The sequence below is a fragment of the Ceratotherium simum genome, chromosome 3, assembly GCF_057802395.1.
Source record: "Ceratotherium simum simum isolate JZ-2026a chromosome 3, ASM5780239v1, whole genome shotgun sequence".
In the NCBI taxonomy this organism is placed as follows: domain Eukaryota; kingdom Metazoa; phylum Chordata; class Mammalia; order Perissodactyla; family Rhinocerotidae; genus Ceratotherium; species Ceratotherium simum.
Window position 1 is genome coordinate 93,681,151 of NC_141902.1, and position 24,497 is coordinate 93,705,647.

Genomic DNA, 24,497 nt, shown 5'->3' on the forward strand with positions numbered 1-24,497 from the left:
ACAAACAATAATGTTTACTAATTAATTAGCTATTTTACCTAGAGCATTTTAAAGAGGAAGAAGAGCCAGAGATCATTTCTTCTTCTGGAGAAGGTGGAACAAAATCTATGCCATAATCATCTTCATCAAGCTCAGCACATGGAGATTTCTCAATGGAAAGTAATTCCTTATCTTCCAAGTTTTTCTTCTTTTCACCATTATCTATGTTGATAAACATAGGTTATTTTAATAATTAACGAGACAAAGAATAAGGCGTGAGCACTTAAAAGTGAGTGCTTCAGGCAAGTCACAAACAGTAACACCACTCGGTATATGAACCCTCTCCTTTACATGTTAATGTTGGCTTGTTTCGTCATAAATGATTATTGAGTCAACCAGATTAAGCCCAATGAATGCTGGATTGAGGCTGAAGATTTGCTTAAGGATTTTCATGATTGTCTCATGAAGTTAAATTATGAAACCCATACTTAGTATTAGCACTTTTGTTTTTCTATTTTTCACTCATATTTAAATAAGGGTAAAGTGCAACAAATAAGTCTGATAATCGCACAAACACTGTTGTTTGTACAAATAAACTGCACAAAGGCTTCCTAGTCATTTAGGTCTACCAGATTCAGTGTCTCTCTTGACTACGTGGGAAAACACAATACCAAATTGTTGCTCTCAAAAAGCTAAACTTTTACCAAATTTTCTCTTCATAAATAGCAACACATTTGATTAGTCTATAGTTTTGCTTATTATCAATCACTTTTCAGTCCTCTCTCATCCTATAGTAACCTTGAAGGGATTCTAGTGTTTAAAGATGTTAGTCTCATATTTCCAACTATTTCGTAAGGTGAGTACTTCCACATATGGCTAATCTCAGCTATTAAGTTCTGGACATCTAATAACTATGAAACCAAAACAGAAAACCATTTGAATGTAATTTATAATACTTTAATAGCATGATTAGATCATACTATACATCAATATTAGGTGGCAACAAGCCATAAAGGAATTACAAGAGAAAGGCTCAGTTTCACTTCCCAATTCCACCACTAATCAGCCAGTAGACCATTAAGAAGCCATTTTAACCTCTATGGGCTTATTTTCTTCATACGTAAAACCACAGAGCTATCTTTGGTGTTAATATAAAAATTATACTAGCAGAATAAAATCTTTCCTTTCATCAGTATGTCTTGCCTCAAGAGTGTGGCCAACAGATTGTTCAATAAGCGCCTCTGTAGATCCTAAGGACAAAAGCATATTTATCATATTTGCTACTGTTCCCAATGCCTAGCTTTGAATAGACCAATACAATCAACATATTGAAATGAGATAAAATAATAATTCTTACCTCTTTCCTCTCCCAAATGAGTTTTTAAAGAGTGACTTTCCTGAGTATCTTCATTTATAAGCTCTTCGGAATTGGGGCCATCATCAATGCAAATCACATCACTACTTAACCATCCTGAGTCACCCTGTTTCTTAGTCAAATATACTTGCTCGCTTTCAGAGGAGGAAAGAGTCAAATCAACCTTTACTGTATTTGTTTTATGAAGCTGGGCTTTTAAAAAGTTTCTCTTAGACTTTTTACATTTCTGAGCAGTGCTTACTCTTACAAAGTGATTTCTGGATGGTGTAACAAATGCTTTTGAATTTCCAGAAGTATCAAAGTCATCCATATCATCCCAATCATTGATGGTAATAAAAGAATCTGATGAAGAACTAAATTCTAATTTCTTGAAAGTAGCATCACGGGATTCCTTGACCACTGGTGTCTTCCGGGTATTACATAAAACTTCCTGAGGAACCTGCAACAAATCTGGCAGTAATGGTTTTGAACCAACTCTCTTGGTTTGCTGTCCTGCTGGAGTGTTTTGAGAGTCATTGATCCTTGTCTGCTGATTTGTGGTGTGCGGTAGAGGTTCAGTGAAGGAAAGGGCCTCAGTAACATTAACATCTTTATCACTCAACACGGGTGTTTTTGCTACTGACACCCTAGTTACAGATACATCGTTGGCTGATGATATTTTCTTTTTAAAAGTGAAACCTCTGAAAAATAATTGAAAAAATGAATTAGATGGATTGATTTTAACAAACCCACCAACTATAGAAAACAAAACTCTAAATTTTTTTTACTAATTTATGTAACAACTTTTTTCATTGTATCACAAAAGAGCAAAGCATCTATCTTCTTTTCTGATTTTAAAATTTATAAGGTAACTTAAACTATACTTATTATGTGCTGATCTTTCCTATTCAGAAGCTAATTATTCAGTTTTGAGAGTATCCAGGCCATTCCCACTACTTTATTTCTCAGGCTGGTAGTCCTTAATTAATAGCAGCTCCAGAGGGAGGGGACTGCGTAAGTAAAAAAGAGAAGAGACTCAAATGTGGCTACTTGCTGCTACTCTGATAAGTTTTATGGGGCAGAGTTAAACACTGCTAGCTATGCTGAAACCAGAAGGACAAGTAAAAGAGGCAAGAGTCCTGGACATCTGCTAGATTCAGTGACATGAAGGTCAATGGTGACTTTAAAGTCAAGCACCCAGAACAGTCTCTAGAATCTGGTAAGAGCACCATAAAGAATATAAGTTATTATTAGATATCATTAGAAGGAGTTTAGAGTATAGCTTGGAGGAAAGTCCAGCACTGGAGAGCTACAGTTTCCCTATAAACTTTTCAGAAAGGACATAAAATTACAATAAAATATTAAAAATACTTATTTGCCCAAATTTATGAGAAGATTCATTATTCATTCATTCAACAAATATTTACTGAGCAAGTAATATGTGCCAGGAACCATGGAAAGGTGCTGAACAATTTATTACCTAGTGCTGCTAAAATATGCTCTACCATTAATTTGCAAAGTGGGAGAATCACCGACCCTCTCAGCTTTGTTTCCTCATCTGTACAAGGAGAGGGTTAAACGGGAAGATAAAATCTCATTTGTATCACACCGTCTGTTGTGCCTGTGTGACAGCAAACCAACCAAAATACTTACGAAGATTTTGGTTTTGAAAGACTTAATTTATTACTAAGTTTTCTTGCTGAATGACGCTCGAGTTGCTCCTGGAGATTATTTAGAGGAACAGCAGCCATGATCCTAGAAACTGAAGGAAAAAAATATCAGTGGAGTTATGTACTTTGCATTAATCACAATATATATTAGGGGGGTGGAGTACTATTCCAACTGTGCCCAGAGTAGTGAGGCTTTTTTTTGGTCAAAAAATTGTTTTGACATTTATAACTGGTGACATTTGAAATATATAATCTTTAACTAACTGAAGGCTCACTTAAATAGCAAAATGACCTGGTTTTCCCCCAATGCTAAAATAAGCACAAAAGACATTAGGGAAGGGATTATTAGGAAAAGCCTTGTAGAAAAATGGGACCTGGCCTGGCACTGAAGAATAAATGGGAGCTGGACAGAGAGTAAAGTGGGAGAAAATGATCAAAGCATACTGAAAACCCGAAGAACAAATGAATAACTGAATTCTCTGCCCAAGAGGAAAACCGGGAAAAGAAGAAAAAGCACCACCAATGACAGCAATGGTTTACCAGCAAGATATTGTGCTTCATAATTATCTAGTTTCAACCTGAAAGAATACTTTTACCAAGCACATTTATACCCCTTATGTAACAAATTGTGATACTGCTGACCTATTGCTCAGGATAACGTACAGCTTAAGCCACCTTAAAATTACTGGGGCTAAAGAAAGACTAGCTGAAATCTATGGATGATAAAAAATCCTCATTTTAGTTGATAGTTACAACCCCCCTTTCCCATTCTATCTTTACCAGAGATCTACTTTTATTTTATGCCATATATCTTAGTAGGAAGGGTTAATAACACTAGATATTCATGGAAATATGAAGTTTTGCATAAATTGTTTTCCACTCACTAATTATTAAAATAACCTATGTTTAACAATTGTTTTACTTTAAATAATAGTGAAAAGAAGAAAAACTTGGAAGAAACTGAATTACATTCAATTGAGAAATCTCCATGTGTTGAGCTTGATGACGATTAAGATACAGATTTTGTTCCACCTTCTCCAAAAGAAGGAATGATTTCTGCCTCTTCTTCCTCTTTAAAATGCTTTAGGTAAAACAATTAATTAGTAAACACTGAATAATTCACATTGATATGCGAATTATATCTTAATAAAGTTGTCACCAAAGTAAACATAAAAAAGCAGACAGAAAGGTATAATGAACTCCTACGACCCATCACCCAGCATCAACAATTTTCAACTCATCCAATATTGTTTCACCTATACACACATCCCAATGTTCTCACTTCACCATTCTGAAGTTGACCTCCCAAAATGGTGATATTTTAACTCTGTCATTCTTTCTTTGTTTTTGCTTTTTTTTTTGGTGAGGAAGATTGGCCCTGAACTAACAGCCATGCCCATCTTCCTCCACTTTGTATGTGGGACGCTGCCACAACATGGCTTGACGAGCAGTGTGTAGGTCCACGCCCGGGACCCAAACCCGTGAACCCTGGGCTGCTGAAGCAGAGCATGCCAACTTAGCCACTATGCCACTGGGCTGGCCCCTCTGTCATTCTTTCTTTATTCATTAACTGGAATATTTCTATCAAGAGAAACTCCCTCTTATTTACTATTCTGTCACCCAGTAGTACAGTTCACATTGGAAAGACAGGATAAACATTAGATTCTTTTCCTTTATTTATTAGTTTTCAAAATAATGAGTTCATTCTCTAACACACCTCCAGTGGTGGTCAATTTTTTTTTTTCGGTATCATTGTAAACTCATGGATTAAACATATTAGGTAAATTTCAATCCAATATAGTTTATCACCCTTATTGATTTTCAAATTGTTTCATGTTTGGCCAGTGGGAACCTTTTCAGGTTGACTCTTCAGTCCTTCTGACATAAATTTAGTAGTCTTTAAGAGTTTTCTTACTGTCTGGAATGAAAAGATGTCCCAGGCTTATCTTGTGCATTTTTTGCCCTAAACTTAGAATCAGCCATTTCCCCAAGGAGCCCTGATTTTTTTTAGTGGAGAATACTTTTAAGACCACAGTCCCTGCACGTCCAAAGGCATCTCCATTTTGTATCCAGCTTAAAAGCACTGGCCTTTTATTGAAGTATGCTCTCTCCAAGGTTCTATCCAATGTGTAAGTCTTTCACAGTATAAATGATAAAGAGTGATGATACTACTGCCCTCGCAGAATTTCAACCTCAACCAATTAGTCTGCAGACGCAGAGGCACACAGACCTTCAGCCATAAGACACTAAGCAGAACAAATGATCCATGACATCATTACTTAACCTCTTCCCATACTCCTAAGTTTTTATTGTTCTTATCTCCTCCTTCTACTAATTTTCCATATCTTATTTATTTTCAGATCAAAACCAGCCATGGTACTCTAATAGAGTTTTCCAACATTATTCCTCAGCATGATTTTGTATGTATATTTAGCCGGTCAGCAGTACAAATGTTTCATTAAATATTTCATAACTGTAGTGATACATTATGGATTCATAGTTAGCACACAGTCAACCTTAACCCTGGGGCCCCTTTCCCTACTTTTAAGCTACACTGATCTTTGGTTATTCCTTACAGGGTAGCATCCTCTAGCCAGAGCCATAGTCCAAAGCATGGAAGTAAATACACAATATTCCTATTCAATATTCCTCAGTGGGAAAGCTTTTAAGAAGTTGGTAAGTACAGAGAAACAAAAAGGTGTCTCCTCTGCGCATATTCCATTAAAGTATCAATAAAATTGCCTGACACAAAAAATTGCTCACCAGCAACGAAGATCAGTGCCATAAAATTAAAGGAGGAAAATAAACTGAAAATAAGTAAATTGAGACTAATGAAAAGTGTCACAATACTAAAGAGGAACAAAGGAATGAGAGCCCAGAAAACTTAAAAAAATAAACCTCTGAGTTAGATTCACCACAAGAATCACAAGCATAATTTGGAAAACGACTAAAATTTTCTCTCACATACATGAAGGAAGTTATTATGCCATTGTAATATAAACAGGCAAAAAGCTGAATCAACAGCGCAAAAAAATGTATTGAATGAAACAAAATAAACTAGAAAACCATATCCGTACATGGAAAGAATAAGTAAATCAGTGAAAAGACGGTATGAGAGAATGACAACAATCCAGAGCAGGAATAGAAAAAATATATCCAGTAAATGAGACTTCTTGAAGTAGTAAAAGAAACCAATGGCAAAGAATAAATGATGAAAGGAGTCCTATCTGAACAGTATCTTGAATGAATAAAAATAATTTAGGCCAGAAATTGAAAGGACCTTTTTTATTTAACAACCAGAATATGACACTAAGAAGTAGTCTTACGAAATTAAACTAAAAGGAAACATTTTTTAAAATCCTACTAGTGGAAGAGCAAAAAAAATATCACATTTACAGTAACAAACAGAATTACTTCTGATGAATTCTGAGGGACACAGAGAACATTTGTAAGATCCTCAGGCCAAAAGACCCAAGCAATTGTCATTCACATATGACAAGAAGAGAAATATCTTTTTGTAGTTTTAAAGTCTTAGAAAAATGTAAGATTCAAGCCTTATCTCTAAAACTGGCCATTAAGAACTGTTCAAATAGCAACACCGACTTTAAAAATAAAAAAAAAGTTAATGGAAGCAACTGATGATCTGAGTTAACCAAGTCTATTTTTTTTTTAAAGATTTTATTTATTTATTCCCCCCCACCAAAGCCCCAGTAGATAGTTGTATGTCACAGCTGCACATCCTTCTAGTTGCTGTATGTGGGACGCGGCCTCAGCATGGCCGGAGAAGTGGTGCGCCGGTGCGCGCCCGGGATCCGAACCCGGACCTCCAGCAGCGGAGCGCGCGCACTTAACCGCTAAGCCACGGGGTGGCCCCAAACCAAGTCTATTAAACACGCTTTAAGAACACCAATGGGAAAAGGATTGTTGCTGGAAGATGTACAATTATTAGAACAAAAGTAAGGTAAAAAAAGACCTTAGAAAAACAAAAGACATGGGACAGAGAAAGGAAAGTTTTTTTTTTTTAAGTGCAGAATTCCTTTTCTTTCAAATAAGTGAGACTAACATTACTATTTTGGGATAGACTAGCCAAAAAGACTACTCTTAAGAAATTCAGTGCCACGTAACATTCAGATATTTCTTGCACTGTTTCCAGTCTTCTGCCAAACGTAGAGGTTTAGGGGGTGAGCCCCACTCGCTTACTGTTCAAAGGGGAGGAGTTACCTTCCCTGGGGCAAAAGTGGTGAGCGAGGGAAGACCTGATCAGAACCTATGAGCCTCAACTTCACCTCAACTAGGGCACTAGGGGCAAGCAACTCTCTCTTCTCTAATCAAATTAAACCTCAAGCAAACACAATTTCTAGACGAAGAGAGACTTTTGACAGGGATTTCATAAATGTTATATGTTTTCTTCACTTATTGTTATATATATTTTATCTTCTGGGAAGAGGCATATGGATCTCTATATACTTACCTAAGAAAAACAGAACTGTCAAAATTTGTAATCCCATTATATCCCATAAAAAGGGAAATTTATTAATTACTGTTTATCAGGTGGTCTCCAGGTCTATTTTTTTTATTGATGTTTTAATAGTTTTTTAACATTGTAAAATTGTGGGTTGCACATTTTTGTTTGTCCATCACCATATATATGTCTCCCTTCACCCCTTGTGCCCACCCCTCCCCCATTGTCCCTGGTAACCACAATACAGTTTTCTCTGTCCATGTGTTGGTTTATATTCCACATATGAGTGAGATCATACAGTGTTTGTCTTTCTCTTTCTGGCTTACTTCATTTAACATAGTATCCTCCAGGCCCATCCATGTTGTTGCAAATGGGACGATTTTGTCTTTTTTTATGGCTGAGTAGTATTCCATTGCATATATATACCACATTTTCTTGATCCAGTCGTCAGTTGAGGGACACTTAGGTTGCTTCCACTTCTTGGCTATAGTGAATAATACTGCAATGAACACAGGGGTGCATAAGCCTCTCTGGATTGTTGATTTCAGGTTCGTTGGATGGATTCCCAGTAGTGGGATAGCTGGATCATAGGGTATTTTTATTTTTAATTTTTTGAGGAATCTTCCAGGTCTATTTTTCCAAAAATCTTCCATATCACTGTTTTTATTACATAGCTTTTAATTATCTCTCCTCTTTTTTAAATCCATAGTAAAAATGTATTTAAAGTAATTCTCTATCTTTTAGACTTTTATTTATCTTTCAATTATATTTAATAGGTAAAACTAAACAAAAACAACGGATAAGAAATATAAAAAGAAAGGACATACACATTATATAAAGGAGAGTTTGAGGCAAAGGGAATAAATAAAAAAGTCACTGTAGAATGATTAAAAAGCCCAAACTATATTTAATCTATATGATCCAAATGACACAGCATGAAAATGTATAAAGCTAAAACTGTTAAAAATGCAAGGAGAAATAAAAGAAACACAATTGTAAGGAGATCAGTACCACTTTACTACAAAAAGCAAAGACCAGTGGAAATGAGAAACGTATTAAGAACCCAAGTTCTTTGGTCAAGTCTGCCACAAATCATTGTGTGTGTGGGCTTTAAGGATTTAATTTATTCTCTCTGCTGTCCTCATTTGTAAAGTAAGGTGGTTGGGTTAGAGAATCTCTAGGTTTCCTTCTAAAATTAGCTTTCTATGACTCCAGGACCAATAGATATTTGGCAGGAATAAAATGAGAAGTATAGAGAATATAATCCCTTAAAAAATGTTGATAAGCAATCAAAAAACTGTCATAAAGAAAAATAAAATAGATACAAAACAGAGATTACATAGTTTCAAACTGGAGGCACAAGTTAATAAAAATAAATTAATACAAAAAATATAAGGAAAATTTAGAAAGTTTAAAATATGGTCTTAATAAAACAACTGGAGCAGAGAAAAAAATCCCAACATTATAAAATGATACATTTTTAAAGAGTGACAATGAAGACAATACAATACTGAACTCTTGGTTTGCACTGGTTCTCTGCATTTTGGGCTATAGCTTCTGGTAAACATTTGATCAAAGTGATAGACCTTTTGTCCAGAAAAATGAACACAATTTTGCAATCAGTTTCAGGGGGTTGTAAGTCCCAACAGGAGTCCATAACCTTTGGTAAGAATCTGCTTTATTTGGATATGGCCAAAGGAGAGGAAAACAATAAACTAATTATATATACATTAAGATCTTAGAAAAAGCATAGAATAACAATTTAAAAAAGCTTTTTTACATGGCAGGAAAGCCAATAAAGAAAAATGAGGGGGGCCGGCTCCGTGGCTTAGCAGTTAAGTGCACGCGCTCTGATGCTGGCGGCCAGGGTTCGGATCCCGGGCGCGCCCCGAGGCACCACTTCTCCGTCCAGCCCGGGGCCGGGTCCCACGTGCGGCAACTAGAAGGATGTGAACCTACAACATACAACTATCTACTGGGGCTTTGGGGGGAAAAAATGAATAAATAAAATCTTTAAAAAAAAAAAGAAAAATGAGGGGAGTTGATAACATCAAGAGGTCATTTTTACAAGTGGGACTTTATCAGATTAAAGAGCTTTTATAAGACAAATGAAACCAGAATCAAAATGAACAAACAACCAACCAGCTGGGAGAGAATATTTGCAAAACATACATCTGACAAGGGGTTGATCTCCATAATATATAAAGAACTCACACAATTGAACAACAAAAAAAACAAACAACCCGATCAAAAAATGGGCAGAGGAAATGAACAGACACTTCCCCAAGGAAGATATACAGATGGCCAATAGGCACATGAAAAGATGCTCAACATCACTAATCATCAGGGAAATGCAAATCAAAACAACACTAAGATACCACCTCACGCCTGTTAGAATGGCTATAATCACCAAGAAAAAAAACAACAAATGTTGGAGAGGATGTGGAGAAACAGGAACCCTCATACACAGCTGGTGGGAATGCAAATTGGTGCAGCCTCTATGGAAAGTGGTATGGAGATTCCTCAAAGAATTAAAAATAGAGATGCCCTATGATCCAGCCATCCCACTACTGGGAATCTATCCAACGCACCTGAAATCAACAATCCAAAGAGGCTTATGCACCCCTATGTTCATTGCAGCATTATTCACCATAGCCAAGAAGTGGAAGCAACCTAAGTGTCCCTCGACTGACGATTGGATTAAGAAAATGTGGTATATATATATATATATATACACAATGGAATACTACTCAGCCATAAAAAAAGACAAAATCGTCCCATTTGCAACAACATGGATGGGCCTGGAGCGTATTATGTTAAGTGAAATAAGCCAGAAAGAGAAAGACAAACACTGTATGATCTCACTCATATGTGGAATATAAACCAACACATGGACAGAGAAAACTGGACTGTGGTTACCAGGGCAGTGGGGGTGGGGGTGGGCACAAGGGGTGAAGGGAGTCATATATGTGGTGATGGACAAACAAAAATGTACAACCCAAAATTTCACAATGTTAGAAACCATTAAAACATCAATAAAAAAAAAACAAAAAACAAAAAAAGAGGTCGTTTTTAGAAAGGATAATACAGGGACAAAAGTAAAACAAAATATGAAAGGAAAAAGTAAAATATAGAGAAAAGAAATAGAAAATAAGAGAAATATATGTAGGAACATTAACTACCATAGTATGATAGTTGATTTGAAAATCTAAATTAAATACTTTTTTGATAAAAATATAAATTGTCAATGTTGATACAAGAAAGAAATAGGAAACCAAAATGAACATTCAAAACAGAAAGAACTTTGAAACGTTTTTTTTTAAACACCAAAACTCGTTCTACAAAACAAGCACAGTCCTGATCCTAAAACACCATAGAACAAAATAAGAAATGTAAGTTCTTGCTCACCAACCTCAAATGGGCCCGCAACAAGGCCCAGCAAAACTACATTTCTTAGGTCAACGTACTCTCTCACATAATCACTTTTTCAAACCTCCTACTCTTCTCTCCCAGCAGATGACTTCCTTTCTACTTCCCAGAGAAAGTGAAAACCACCACAAGAAACTCCCTCATTTTTCTGCTGCCAAGCATGCAGCCCCCCTTTATGTGCACCCAGCCTACCCTCTTTGACAAGGTCAAGTTCTCCACCTGAACCTTTAGAGCCCCTATATATCCTCCATCTTCTCAAAAACCTTACTCTACTTCTTACTAATCTTTCTCTTTCTTGTATAATTAGTGCCCCCTTCTCAACTAGCTCCCTTTTAGCTTTTAAACATGTGAGAACCTCTCTCTTTGAGGGAAAAAAAAACCCAAAAATGAGACTTCTATGACTCCATTTCTTCCCTATAGATACTGCCCTCTCTCTCCTTCCCTGCAGAGCCAAACTTCTTGAAAGACTTACCTTCCCTCTCCGCCTCCCCTCTCCCAATCACTCTTCTCATATAGGCTTCTACCCTGATCACAATGTCAAAACCCTTAGTAGGGGCACTAATGAACTCTATGTTACTTAATCCAATAGGCTTTTTCAATCTTTCTCTTTCCTGACCTCCTAGTATCTGACGCAGTTGACTACATGCTCCTTGAAACAGGAGCCTTCTATCAGACCCTGCTGACACAGTTTACTCCTATTCATCTTTCATACGTCAATCTAATCATTATTTCCTTAAGAAAAACTCCATATTTAGGTAGTAGCATAAGAGTGGTTAAGAGCATGGGCTCAGAGCTAAAGTACATGGGTCTGTATTCTGGCTCTGCCACTTATTAGCTAAGTGCCCTTGGACATATCATCTAACCTCTCTGTACCTCAGATTTCTCATCTATACAATGCCTACCCACCTCATATGGTTGTTATGCAAATCTGAATGAATTAATATTTGTGAAGTGCTTAGAATGGTGTCTGGCAGATAGCAAGCAACATATAAGGGCTTGATAAGGAAAAATTCCCCTATAATACACTTTTTTGTGTGTGTGTGAGGAAGATCAGCCCTGAGCTAACATCCGATGCCAATCCTCCTCTTTTTGCTGAGTAAGATTGGCCCTGGGCTAACATCTGTGCCTGGGCTAACATCCTGGGCTAAAATACCACATCTTCCTCTACTTTATATGGGATGCCGCCACAGCATGGCTTGACAAGCGGTGCGTCGATGTGCGCCTGGGATCCAAACCAGCACACCCCAGGCCACCGAAGTGGAGCACACACACTTAACCGCTACGCCACCGGGCAGCCCCTATAATACACTCTGATAATAACAAATACCTCTCAATTGCAGTTCTTATCATAGTTGCAATTCCACATTCACTTTTGTAATTATTTGATTGGCTATTTCTTCTACTAGATTGAAAGTACTATGCAATTATGGGCCATTATTGGTTTTATAACCCATAGCATCTCTAAGCATCTAGCACTTAATCAATAGTTACTGAATGAAAGAATAAAAAACAATGTTAAAGAATACAGAAAGAATGTCTCAAAAGGATTATAACTGTGATCAACTATGGCTTATCACGGAAACGTAAAGCCACTTGAACATGAAGTGAAACCACTAATATATTATCTTAGTTTAATAAAAATCGATCAATATGATCACATGAATAGATTTTTAAAATACATTTCTATTGGGGTAAAACATACATCCAGTAAAGTGCACTTATTTTAAGTATGTCTCAAAATAGTTTTACTTATGTATATAACTCTATAAACAACATTCAAATCAAGGTATAGAACATTTCTAGCACCTCAATATTCTTTCCTGTGCCCTTTCCCAGTTAACATGCCCCAGATGTAACTATTATCTGACTTTATCACCAGGGATTAGTTTTGCCTGTTCCTGACCTTCTTGATTCATGTATGGAATCAATCACACAGTATGTATTATCAATGCATTTTTGAAAAGACATCTGATAAAACTCAAACCATTTCTAATAGATACATTAAAACACAGAATTAGAAGTATTAAGATCAAGACCCAATATAATATCTTATATTTTATAATAGGGGTGAATCCATTAAAAATGGGGGCAAAAAGGGTCTGGCCTGGTGGCACAGCGGGTAAGTGCGCACGCTCTGCCTTGGCAGCCCAGGGTTTGCAGGTTCGGACCCCGGGCGTGCACTGACGCATCGCTTGTCAAGCCATGCTGTGGCGGCGTCCCATATAAAGTAGAAGAAGATGGGCATGGATGTTAGCCCAGGGCCAATCTTCCTTGGCAAAAGAGGAGGACTGGCATCGGATGTTAGCTCAGGGCTGATCTTCCTCATAAAAAAAAAAAAAAAATAGAGGCAAAAACAAAATTGATCTCTTATTTTCACTCTCATATTGAACATTCTTGCCAATGCAAAAATATTTAAAAAGGAAAATACTAGAAAAAGAAGAGACAAGAATATCATTACATGTAGACAAGTTGATTATATATACCAATACAATCCAAAGGAAATCAGTTATAACAATAGATAATTAAAACTTCACTAAAGTAGTTAAATAAAAGATAAATATAAATCCACAAAAGTCAAATGCATTCTCATGTAGTAGTAATAACTAACTAGAAAATACAATTTTCAAAAGGCATTCAATTAACAATAGCAATGAAAAATACTAAAAATAACTATCCATTAACTTAACAAAAGACACATATCTTCATGATGTAAGGAATATGACCAAATACTACTGGGAGAAATAAATAAAGATCTGGGTAAACAGAGAACTATTTCATGTTTTTAAATAAAAGGTTTAAATATCATAAAGACAACTGCTCTCTATACATTATGATTTTAACAAAATTTTAATTAAAATACCACAAGAATATTTCACAAAACTCAACAATAATGCTTCCAAAATTCATTTGAGGGGCCAGACCCATGGCGTAGCAGTTAAGTTCATGTGTTCTGCTTTGGCAGCCTGGGGTTCTCCAGTTCAGATCCTGGGCACAGACCTACTCACTGCTCATCAAGTCACGCTGAGGTGGTGTCCCATATAGAAGAACCAAAAGGACATACAACTAGGACATACAACTATGTACTGGGGTTTTGTGGAGAAAAAATGGAAAAGAGGAAGATTGGCAACAGATGTTAGCTCTGGGCCAATCTTCCTCAAAAAAAAAAAAAAAGAACACAAAATTCATTTGACAAAAGCATGAGACAAGAATACTAAATAACACTGGGGTGAGAACTAGCATTAGAAATATAATCATATTAAATGCAACAATAATTTAAATAGCATAGTATTCACCTTTAAAAAAGGAAAAACCTAGAGCCAGCCCTGATGGTCTATCAGTTAAAGTTCGGTGCGCTCTGCTTTGGCAGCCCAAGTTCGGTTCCCAGGTGCGGAACCACACCACTCGTCTGTCAGTAGCCATGCTGGGGGGACAGCTCACATAGAAGAACCAGAAGGACCTACAACTAGAATATACAACTATGTACTAGGGCTTTCAGGAGGAAAAAAAAAAAAGCTAGTCTCCAAAATATAATGTTTAGTGTGTAATGAGAGAAACATAACAAAATAGGGAAAGTAATCAATATTTAACAAATGTTATTGGGATAATCAGTAAGCAATATACTTTGGATTAGTAGTTGGCAAACTATGACTGATGGGCCAAATCTCGTCTGCAGCCTGTTTTTGAAAATAGTTTTACTGAAACACAATCATGCCCATTTGTTCACATATTGCCTATGGCAACTTTGGCACCATAGTTGGGTAGTTATGACAGAGGATGTCTGGTCTGCAAAGCCTAAAATATTTACTATCTGTACATTTACAGAAAACATTTGTTGATGGTTGTTCTAGATTATTGCTGGATAAAATAAGAAATTATTAAATACATCAAATCTTTGACAAGTTGAAAAAATCATCAGGCCAAAATCTAAATGAAAGTGGGAACCTAGAGAGGTAAGGAGGACAATGAAGTTGCTTTTGACTTGAGGATAGCTATCTAATCCTGCAAATTTGAACATCAGGTTTTTTTTTTTTCTTTTTTTGGTGAGGAAGATCAGCCTTGTGCTAACATCTGCCAATCCTCCTCTTTTTTTTTTTTGCTGAGGAAGACTGGCCCTTGGCTAATATCCATGCCCATCTTCCTCCACTTTATATGGGACATTGCCACAGCATGGCTTGCCAAGTGGTGCGTCGGTGCGTGCCCAGGATCTGAACCGGCGAACCCCGGCCCATCACAGTGGAGCGTGCGCACTTAATTGCTTGTGCCACCGGGCCGGCCCTGAACATCAGTTTTTTTGTCTGTTGTTTTTGTTTTTTTGCGTGTGAGGAAGATCAGCCCTGAGCTAACAACTATGCCAATCCTCCTCTTTTTGCTGAGGAAGACTGAGCCCTGGGCTAACATCTGTGCCCATCTTCCTCCACTTTATATGGGACACCGCCACAGCATGGCCTGACAAGCAGTGCCATGGTGCGCGCCCGGGATCAGAACTCGGGCCACCAGCAGTGGAGCGCACGCACTTACCCACTACGCCACGGGGCCGGCCCCTGAACATCAGTTTTGATAGCCTTGTTGGAAAAAGATGGACAGAATCAAAGTGAGGGCCCACCCAAGGTGGGAAGTGATCTCCTATAAAACCAGCACCCCAAAGGCCTATATCATTTGGGAAAAGGTAAACCAAAATTAAATCCCACTTCTACCCCCAGGTGTCCATAAGTAAAGGAGAGTTACCAATCACTGAGGGACTGAGTGGGAGAGACCTTGAAATCACAAGCCCAAGAATCTTTTCAACCCAATTTTCATCACTTGCATAATTAAAAAAAAAATTCAAGTCATGAATTTAGATTAAAGTGACCCTAACTCCAAGGTACCTGGCAGAAACAAACGCAAAAATGTCTCTGGAGGGATACACCTTACCTTAGGCCTTAAATAGTTCCTACAAAAAATTTTTCAAGAGAATGTGTAGCCAACAGTCATAAGTAGCCAAGCACACAAGAAACAAGCCACCAAGAATGAGAACTCGTTGTAACAGAAACAGTCAAACAGTATCAGGCATTAGAGTATAAAGCAATTAAATTTTTTATGTTTAGAAAAATAAAAGACAAGCTTGGAAGTATCTGCAGTAAACAGAAAACTATAAAAATGACGTTGCAAACAGAACTTCTAGGAATGAAAAATACGATAACCCAAATTAAGAATTCAATGGATGGATTTACCCGTAGGTTACATATAGTTAAAGAGATCATCAGTAAACGGGAAAGAAAGTCAGAGGAAAGTGTCCAGGATCTGTCTCCATGGATTTCTCACATTACCACATGGTCCAAGCCTTCTGAGCAAAGGACATATTAAGTAGCAAATGGTCGTGGCAGCTAGAGATAGTGTATCCCTCTGGAGAGATTTGGAGCCATACCTCCCCAGAGACATCCAACAGTAGTAAAAATAAAGCCCTCTCCTTTCTTTCCCTAGAGATATTTCCTTACATTTCAGGGTAATAAACCTTAAGGCATCTTCCCCCTCTTACCCAGCGGAGATCTGCCTACATTCTAGGGTAATGAGTAATCTCTGGAGGGGAGAATGTGCAGATATGCTGGTAACTCTTAAATGCTCAGAGTCTCTGAATTTGGGGTTCCTCTCCTCTCCTGTGATGCACTCAACTGTATGCATATGTATCTTCTTCATCACGTCACCCTGTAGGAAGTAGGGTGTGGGCAACTGTCGCAAGATATTGCTGGCTGTTTTTGCTGTAAAACCATGTGGATCTCTGACCCAGGGGTCTTGTGTCTGGTCAGTATATGTGTAAATGTGTGTGTGTGAATAAAAAACTGTGGCAGGCTACCTTGCCACCTTAAAAGTAGGGTAAAATCTAAGATCCTTCATAGTTTCTGACTTAGAGGCATACACAGAGAGAGAAAGAAAATGGATGGAAAAGACGAGAAGTTAAAAGACATGAAAGATAGTGTAATAAAGTCTAATATAAATCCAGCCATCTAGTTCCAGAAAAAGAGAAGAAACTGTGGCAGAATTAATATTTGAAAAGACAATAGCTGGAACTTTTTCAGAACTAATAAAAGACACGAATCCTCAGATTCAAGAAAGCAAACAAATTCTGAGCAGGACAGATAAAAAGAAATCCACACCAAAATATATCATTGTGCAACATTTGGACAGAAATCTGATTTCTCTTCAGCAAAAATGAAAATCAGGAGGCTGGCCTGGTGGCATAGTGGTTAAGTTCACAAGCTCCGCTTCTGGCAGCCCGGGGTTCACAGGTTCAGACCCCAGGCACAGACCTACACACTGCTTGCTCATCAAGTCACACTGTGACAGGCATCCTACATAAAGTAGAGGAAGATGGGCACGGATGTTAGCCAAGGGCCAATCTTCCTCAGCAAAAAAGAGGAGGATTGGCAATAGGTGTTAGCTCAGGGTTAATCTTCCTCACACACACACACACACACACACACACACACGAGGAAATCAGAAGACAGTAAACTGAGATCTTCAATGTGCTGAGAAAAAATAACCTAGAACTCTTTTCCCAGTAAAAATATCCTTCAAAAATCAAGGAGAGTGAATTACATAATTTAAAAGGGTGAATTTTATGATACATAAATTATGTCTCAAAAAAGCTGTTATTTTAAAAACTGGCTATAATAAAGCAAGATAATAATTGTTGGTGAGGATGTGGAGAAATCAGAACCCTCATACACTGCTGGTGGTAATGTAAAATGGTGCAGCTGCTCTGGAAAACAGTCTGGTGGTACTTCAAAAGGATAAATGCTGAGTAACTATATGACCCAGCAATTTCACTCTTAAGTATATAGTACTCAAAAGAAACAAAACAGGTATTCAAACAAACACTTGTACATGAATGTTCATAGGGGCATTATTCATAATAGCCAACAAGCAGAAACAACCCAAATGTCCATCAACTGATAAATGGATAAATAAAATGTGTATATCCATACAACGGAATATTATTTGGTCACACAAAAGACTGTAGAACTGATAAATGCTACAATAATGATGAATCCTTGAAACATTACGCTAAGAGAAAGAAGCCAGTCACAAAGAACCACATATAGCATGATTCCATTTATAAGACATGTTCAGAATAGGCAAATCTATAGAGATAGAGAATAGATTAGTGATTGCTTGGGGGGGGGTGAGTAGATTGGGGGATGATGGCTAGGGGTGTGGAGTTTCTCTTTGGGCTGAGGAAAATGTTCTAAAATTGATTGTGATGATGGCTACACAACTCTATGCACATATTAAAAGCCACTGAATTGTACACTTTAAATGAGTGAACTTTATATGTGAATTAAACCTCAATAAAGTTGTTACAAAAAAATCAAGGCCAGAGAGGTCATCATCATGGCAGTGTAAAAGTATCCCTTTGTCTCTCCCCTTCAATAAAACATCCATAACCCAGCAAAGGCTACATTGCCCAACACACCAGGACATCAAAGAGATCCACACATCGGTACCTAAGAAGGTGGGTGGACTGGAGCACAAAGAGGAGGTGAAACAGGGGAACAGCAGAGGCAGTGACCAGGACCCTGGAGCCACAGCTGCAGTGGCTGAGCCAGCCACTCCTAACCCCAGAGAACCCGGTGGGCAGCAGCGGAGGCAGAGCCCAGTGATTCCAGGCCCCTGGCCACGGCTCAGAGCCTGGTAGCAGCAGTGGAGGTGCACACACGACTCCGACATCCCAACCACAGTGGTGCCTGTGACCACAAGATAACAGGCAACAGCAGAGATGGTACTCTGCTAATCCAGCTCCCTCTCTAATCTCTTCCTCCTCTTGCCATGGCAGAGGAGATTCCAACCCAGGTGATCCAAGATGCAGCAGAGGCATCAGCCATCCCTGTAACCTCAATGGCAAAGCCAGTGGCTGCAGTGACACCAGCAACAGCAAGGCATCAATGACCCCAGGGGTGTAGGTGGCAATGAAGAGAGTATCAGCCACATCCCAGATAGAGGTGGGGGAGGGTGGAACGTACCAATCCTCAAGTATAGTCACAGGCAGCTCAGGGAAGAGAAACCAAAAAACAACTAGCACTATAGCACCACCTACTAAAGAAAAAAAAAAAAAAAAAAGAAAGGCCTCTAATCTCCAACCGGTTGAAAAGTTTGAATCAAAACAAAGAAAGCTATACCTAAAAAAGAAAAGTGTTTGCTACAACAAATGCAATAACTCGGCAAGCACCATGAAAAGCCATAGTAACACAGCATCACAAAAAGAAAATAATAATTCTCCAGAAACCAAACATAAAGTCATAAAAAGACTGTGATCTAACTGATAAACAGTTCAAAACAGCTGTCATGAACAAACTCCACAAGCTACAAGAAAAGTCAGAAAGGCAGTTCAATGAGCTCAGGAATAAAATCAGTGAATAGAACAAATACTTTACCAAAGAGACTGAAACTCTAAAAGAAGAACCAAACAGAAATTATGGAGCTGAAGAACTCAATAAATGAGATGAGGAATGCATTAGAAGCATTGGAAAGAGCAGACCATATGGAAGAGAGAATCAGTGAGCTCGAAGATAGAAACCCAGAAATGATGCAGGTAGAAGAAGACAGAGAACTAAGTATTTTTTTAAACGTAGCAATTCTATGAGAGTTATCTGACTCCATCAGAAAGGGCAACAGGGGCCAGCCCGCTGGCATAGTGGTTAAGTTCAAGTGCTCAGCTTTGGCGGCCTGGGATTTGTCAGTTCGGATCCTGGGCGCGGACCTACTCACTGCTCGTCAAGCCATGCTGAGGTGGCATCCCACACAGAAGAGCTACAACTCTACAACTATGATACACAACTACGTACTAAGGCTTTGGGGAGAAAAAAGAAAAAAGAGGAAGATTGGCACCAGATGTTAGTGCAGGGCCAATCTTCCTGGAAAAAAAAAAGAAAGAAAGAAAGAAAGAAAGGGCAACATAAGGATACTAGGTATCCCAGGAGGAGAAAAGAGAAGGGAGCAGAGAGCTTATTTGAAGAAATAATAGCTGAGAACTTTCCAGACCTGGAGAGGGAAACAGATATACAAATCCATGAAGCTAACAGAACACCCAATTATCTCAATGCAAAAAGACCTTCTCCAAGTCACATGATACTAAAACTGTCAAAAGTCAAGGACAAAAAGAGAATATTAAAGGCAGCCAGGGGAGAAAAACCTCCAATAACCTACAAAGAAAGCCCCATTACACTATCAGCTGGTTTCTTAGCAGAAACGCCACAGGCCCAGAGAAAGCGGAATGATATATTCATAAAAACTGGGGCCAGCCTCGGTGGCCTAGTGGTTAAGTTTGGCAAGCTCTGCTTCAGCAGCCCGGGTTCAGTTCCCGGGCATGGACCTACACCACTCCTCTGTTAGTGGCCATGTTGTGGTGGTGGGTCACATACAAAAAGAGGAATATTGGCAACAGATGTTAGCTCAGGGCGAATCTTCCTCAGCACAAAAAAAAAAAAAAAAAAAGAAAAAGATACAAACTGTCAGCCAAGAACACCCTATCCAGCAAAGTTATCTTTCAGATATGAAGGAGAAATAAAGGCTTTCCCAGACAAACAAAAGCTGAGGGAGTTCATCGCTACTAGACCTGCCTTAAAAGAAATGTCGAAAGGAGCTCTCCAACCTGAAACAAAAAGGCAAAGGTACACAAAGCTTTGAGCAAGGTGATAAATAAACAGACAGAATCAGAAAATTGCAACACTTGATTTTAGTGTTAGTAAACACTAAATTTAGGTTAGTAAACACTTAATTTTAACATAAAGGTTAAAGGGAAAGGAAGAATTAAAAATAACTGTAATCACTTCAATTTGGTAACAAATTCACAATACAAAAAAGGGTAATTTGTGAGAACAAAAACATAGAAGTAGAAGATGAAAAGGACAGAACCTGTATAAGCAAATGAAGATAAGATGCTATCAGCAGAAAAAGGACAATCTCATCTGAGACATTTTATACAAACTTCATGGTAACCAGAAAACAAAAATTCAGAGCAGAGACATGAAACATAAAAAAAGAGGAAACTGAGAAAAACATCACAGAAAACCACTAAACTGAAATGGCAGACAGAAACACAAGGAAAGAGAAACAATGGAAATACAGGGCAACTAGAAAACAAAAGATAAAATGGTAGTATTAAATCCTCATATATCAGAAATCACTCTAAATATAAATGGATTGAATTCATCAATCAAAAGACACAGAGTAACTGGATGGATTAAAAAGCAAGACCTAACAATATGCTGCCTCCAGGAGACCCATCTCAGCTCCAAAGACAAACACAGGCTCAAAGTGAAGGGATGGAAGATGACAGTCCAAGCAAACAGCAATCGAAAGAAAGCAGGAATCTCTGTACTGAGATAAAATAGACTTCAAACCAAAAAAGGTAATGAGAGAAAAAGATGGACATTATATAATGATAAAGGGGACAATCCATCAAGAAGCCATAACATTTATTAATATATATGCACCCAAGACATGAGCACAAAGTATATAAAGCAATTATTAACAGACCTAAAGGGAGAAATTGACAGCAATAGCAGAGGACTTTAATACCCCACCTACATCAATGGATAGATCATCCAGACAGAAAGTCAACAACGAAACATCAGCCTTACATGAAACGTTAGACCAGATGGATTTACTAGATATATAGAGAACATGCCATTCCAAAGCAGCAGACTACACATTTTTCTGAAGTGCACGTGAAATATTCTCAAAGATAGACCATATGTTGGAATACAAAACAAGTCTCAATAAATTTAAGAAGATTGAAATCATATCAAACATCTTTTCCAACCACAATGGTATGAAATTAGAAATCAACTACAAGAAGAAAGCTGGAAAAGTCACAAATATGTGGAGAGTAAACAATATGCTACTGAACAACTATTGGATCAACGAAGAAATCAAAGGAGAAATCAAAAAATACCTGGAGACAAATGACAATATGACATACCAAAATCTATAGTATTCAGCAAAAGCAGCACTAAGAGGGAAGTTTATAGCTATACAGGCCTACCTCAAGAGATAAGAAAAATCTCAAATAAACAATCTAACATTACACCCACAGGAACTAGAAAAAGAAGAACAAACGAAACCCTAAGTCAGCAGAAGGAATGAAATAACAAAAATCAGAGCAAAAATAAATGAGAGACTAAAAAACAATAGAAAAGATCTATGAAACTAAGAGTTAGTTCTTTGAAAACATAAATAAAATTGACAAAACATTAGCTGCACTCACTAAGAAAAAAAGAGAGAAGCCTCAAATAAATAAAATCAGAAATGAAACAGGAAAAATTACAATGGATACCACAGAAATATAAGCCATTTTAACAGAATACTATGAAAAGCTATATACGCCAACAAATTGGATAATCTAGAAGAAATGAATAAATTCTCAGAATCATACAAGTTTCCAAAACTGAATCACAAAAAAACAGAATCTGAAGAGACAGATCACTGGTAAGGAGAATGAAAGAGTAATCAAAAACCTCCCAAAAAATAGAAGTCTAGGACTAGACAGCTTCTCTGGTGAAGTCTACCAAACATTCAAAGATTTAATACTCATCCTTCTGAAACTCTTTCAACAAACTGAAGAGGAGAGGACACTTCCTAACTCATTTTATGAGGCCAACATTACTCTGATACCAAAACAAGACAAGGACAACACAATAAAAGAAAATTACAGACCAATATTGCTGATGAACGTAGATGCCAAAATCATCAACAAAATATTAGCAAAATGAATACAACAGTATATTAAAAAGATCATACACCACTATCAAGTGTGATTTATTCCAGGGATGCAAGAATGGTTCAATATCTGCAAATCAATCAACGTGATACACTACATTAACAAAAATGAAGAATAAAACTCACACGATCATCTCAATAGATGCAGAAAAGCATTTGACAAGATTCAACACCCATTTATGATAAAAACTCTCAATAAAATGAGTATAAAAGGAAAGTACCTCAAAATAATAAAGGCCATATACGACAAACCCACAGCTAACATCATACTCAATAGTGAAAAAGTGAAAGCTATCCCTCTAACAGGAACAGGACAAGGATGCTCACTTTCACCACTCTTATTCACTATAGTATTAGAAGTCCTAGTCAGAGCAATTAGGCAAGAAAAAGAAACAAAAGGTATCCAAATTGGAAAGGAAGAAGTAAAACTGTCACTATTTGCAGATGACAAGACTTTATATATAGAAAACTCTAAAGAATCCACCAAAAAACTATTAGAAATAATAAACAAATAAAGTTGCAGGGTACAAAAATCAACATACAAAAATCAGTTGTGTTTCTATAACTAACAACGAACTAGCAGAAAAAGAAATTAAGAATACAACCCCATCTACAATCACAACAAAAAGAATAAAATACCTAGTAGTAAATTTAACTCAGGAGGTGAAAGACCTGTGCCCTGAAAACTATAAGACATTGTTGAAAGATATCAAAGACACAAAGAAATGGAAAGATATTCCATGCTCATGGATTGGAAGAATTAACACAGTTAAAATGTCCGTATTACCTAAAGCGATCTACTGATTCAATGCAATCCCTATCAAAATCCCAACGTTTTTCACAGAAATAGAACAAAGAATCTTATAATTTACATGCAACAATGGAAGATCCCCAATCACCAAAGCAATCCTGAGAAGAAAGAAGAAAATTGGAGGTATCACACTCTCTGATTTCAAATATACTACAAAGCTACAGTAATCAAAACAGCATGGTACTGGCAGAAAAAGAGATACACAGATCAATGGAACAGAACTGAGAGCCCAGATATAAACCCACACATTTATGGACAGCTAATTTTCGACAAAGGAACCAAGCACATACAACAGAGAAACGAAAGTCTCAACAAATGGTGTTGGGAAAACTGGACAGCCACATGCAAAAGAATGAAAGTAGACCATTATCTTACACCATACACAAAAATTAACTCAAAATGGATTAAAGGCTTGAATGTAAGACCTGAAATTTAAAACTCATAGGCAGTATGCTCTTTGACTTCTGTCTTTGCAATATCTTTTAAAATATATCTCTTTAGGCAAGGGAAACAAAAGCAAAAATAAACAAGTGGGACTACATCAAACTAAAAAGCTTCTGTATGGCAAAAGAAACCATCAACAAAACGAAAAGACAATCTACTGACTGGGAGAAGATATTTGCAAATCATATACCTGATAAAGAGTTAATATCCAAAATATATAAAAAAACTCATACAACTCAACAACAAAAAAACAAACAATGCTGGGCCGGCCCCGTGGAGTAGTGGTTAAGTGCGCACCCTCGGCTGCTGGCGGCCGGGGTTCGGATCCCAGGCATGCACCAATGCACCGCTTGTCAGGCCATGCTGTGGCGGCGTCCCATATAAAGTGGAGGAAGATGGGCACAGATGTTAGCCCAGGGCCAGTCTTCCTCAGCAAAACAAAAAAGAGGAGGATTGGCATGGATGTTAGCTCAGGGCTGATCTTCCTCACAGGAAAAAAAAAAAAGCAGTGCAATTAATTAAATGGGCAGAGCATCTGAACAGACATTCTTTCAAAAAAGATATATCGATGGCCAAGAGGCACATGAAAAGATC

General features: G+C 37.5%; 1 protein-coding gene across 4 annotated transcripts in view; it reads right to left on the reverse strand.

Annotated features, from left to right (window-relative positions):
• The window catches only part of BLM (BLM RecQ like helicase), a 100,588-nt gene that overhangs the window by 60,093 nt on the left and 15,998 nt on the right, over window positions 1-24,497 (reverse strand). For 3 of the 4 annotated variants that reach the window (XM_004431973.3, XM_087428980.1, XM_087428979.1), the window contains exons 2-4: window positions 2,987-3,095; window positions 1,337-2,034; window positions 39-201 (exon numbers count right to left, since the gene is read on the reverse strand). In XM_004431973.3, coding sequence (XP_004432030.1) covers window positions 39-201; window positions 1,337-2,034; window positions 2,987-3,084 — 959 coding nt within the window. In that variant the 5' untranslated portion in view covers window positions 3,085-3,095. Of the gene's footprint in view, window positions 1-38; window positions 202-1,336; window positions 2,035-2,986; window positions 3,096-3,972; window positions 4,085-24,497 lie in introns of all 4 variants that reach the window. The other variant, XM_087428978.1, reaches the window with a different exon arrangement.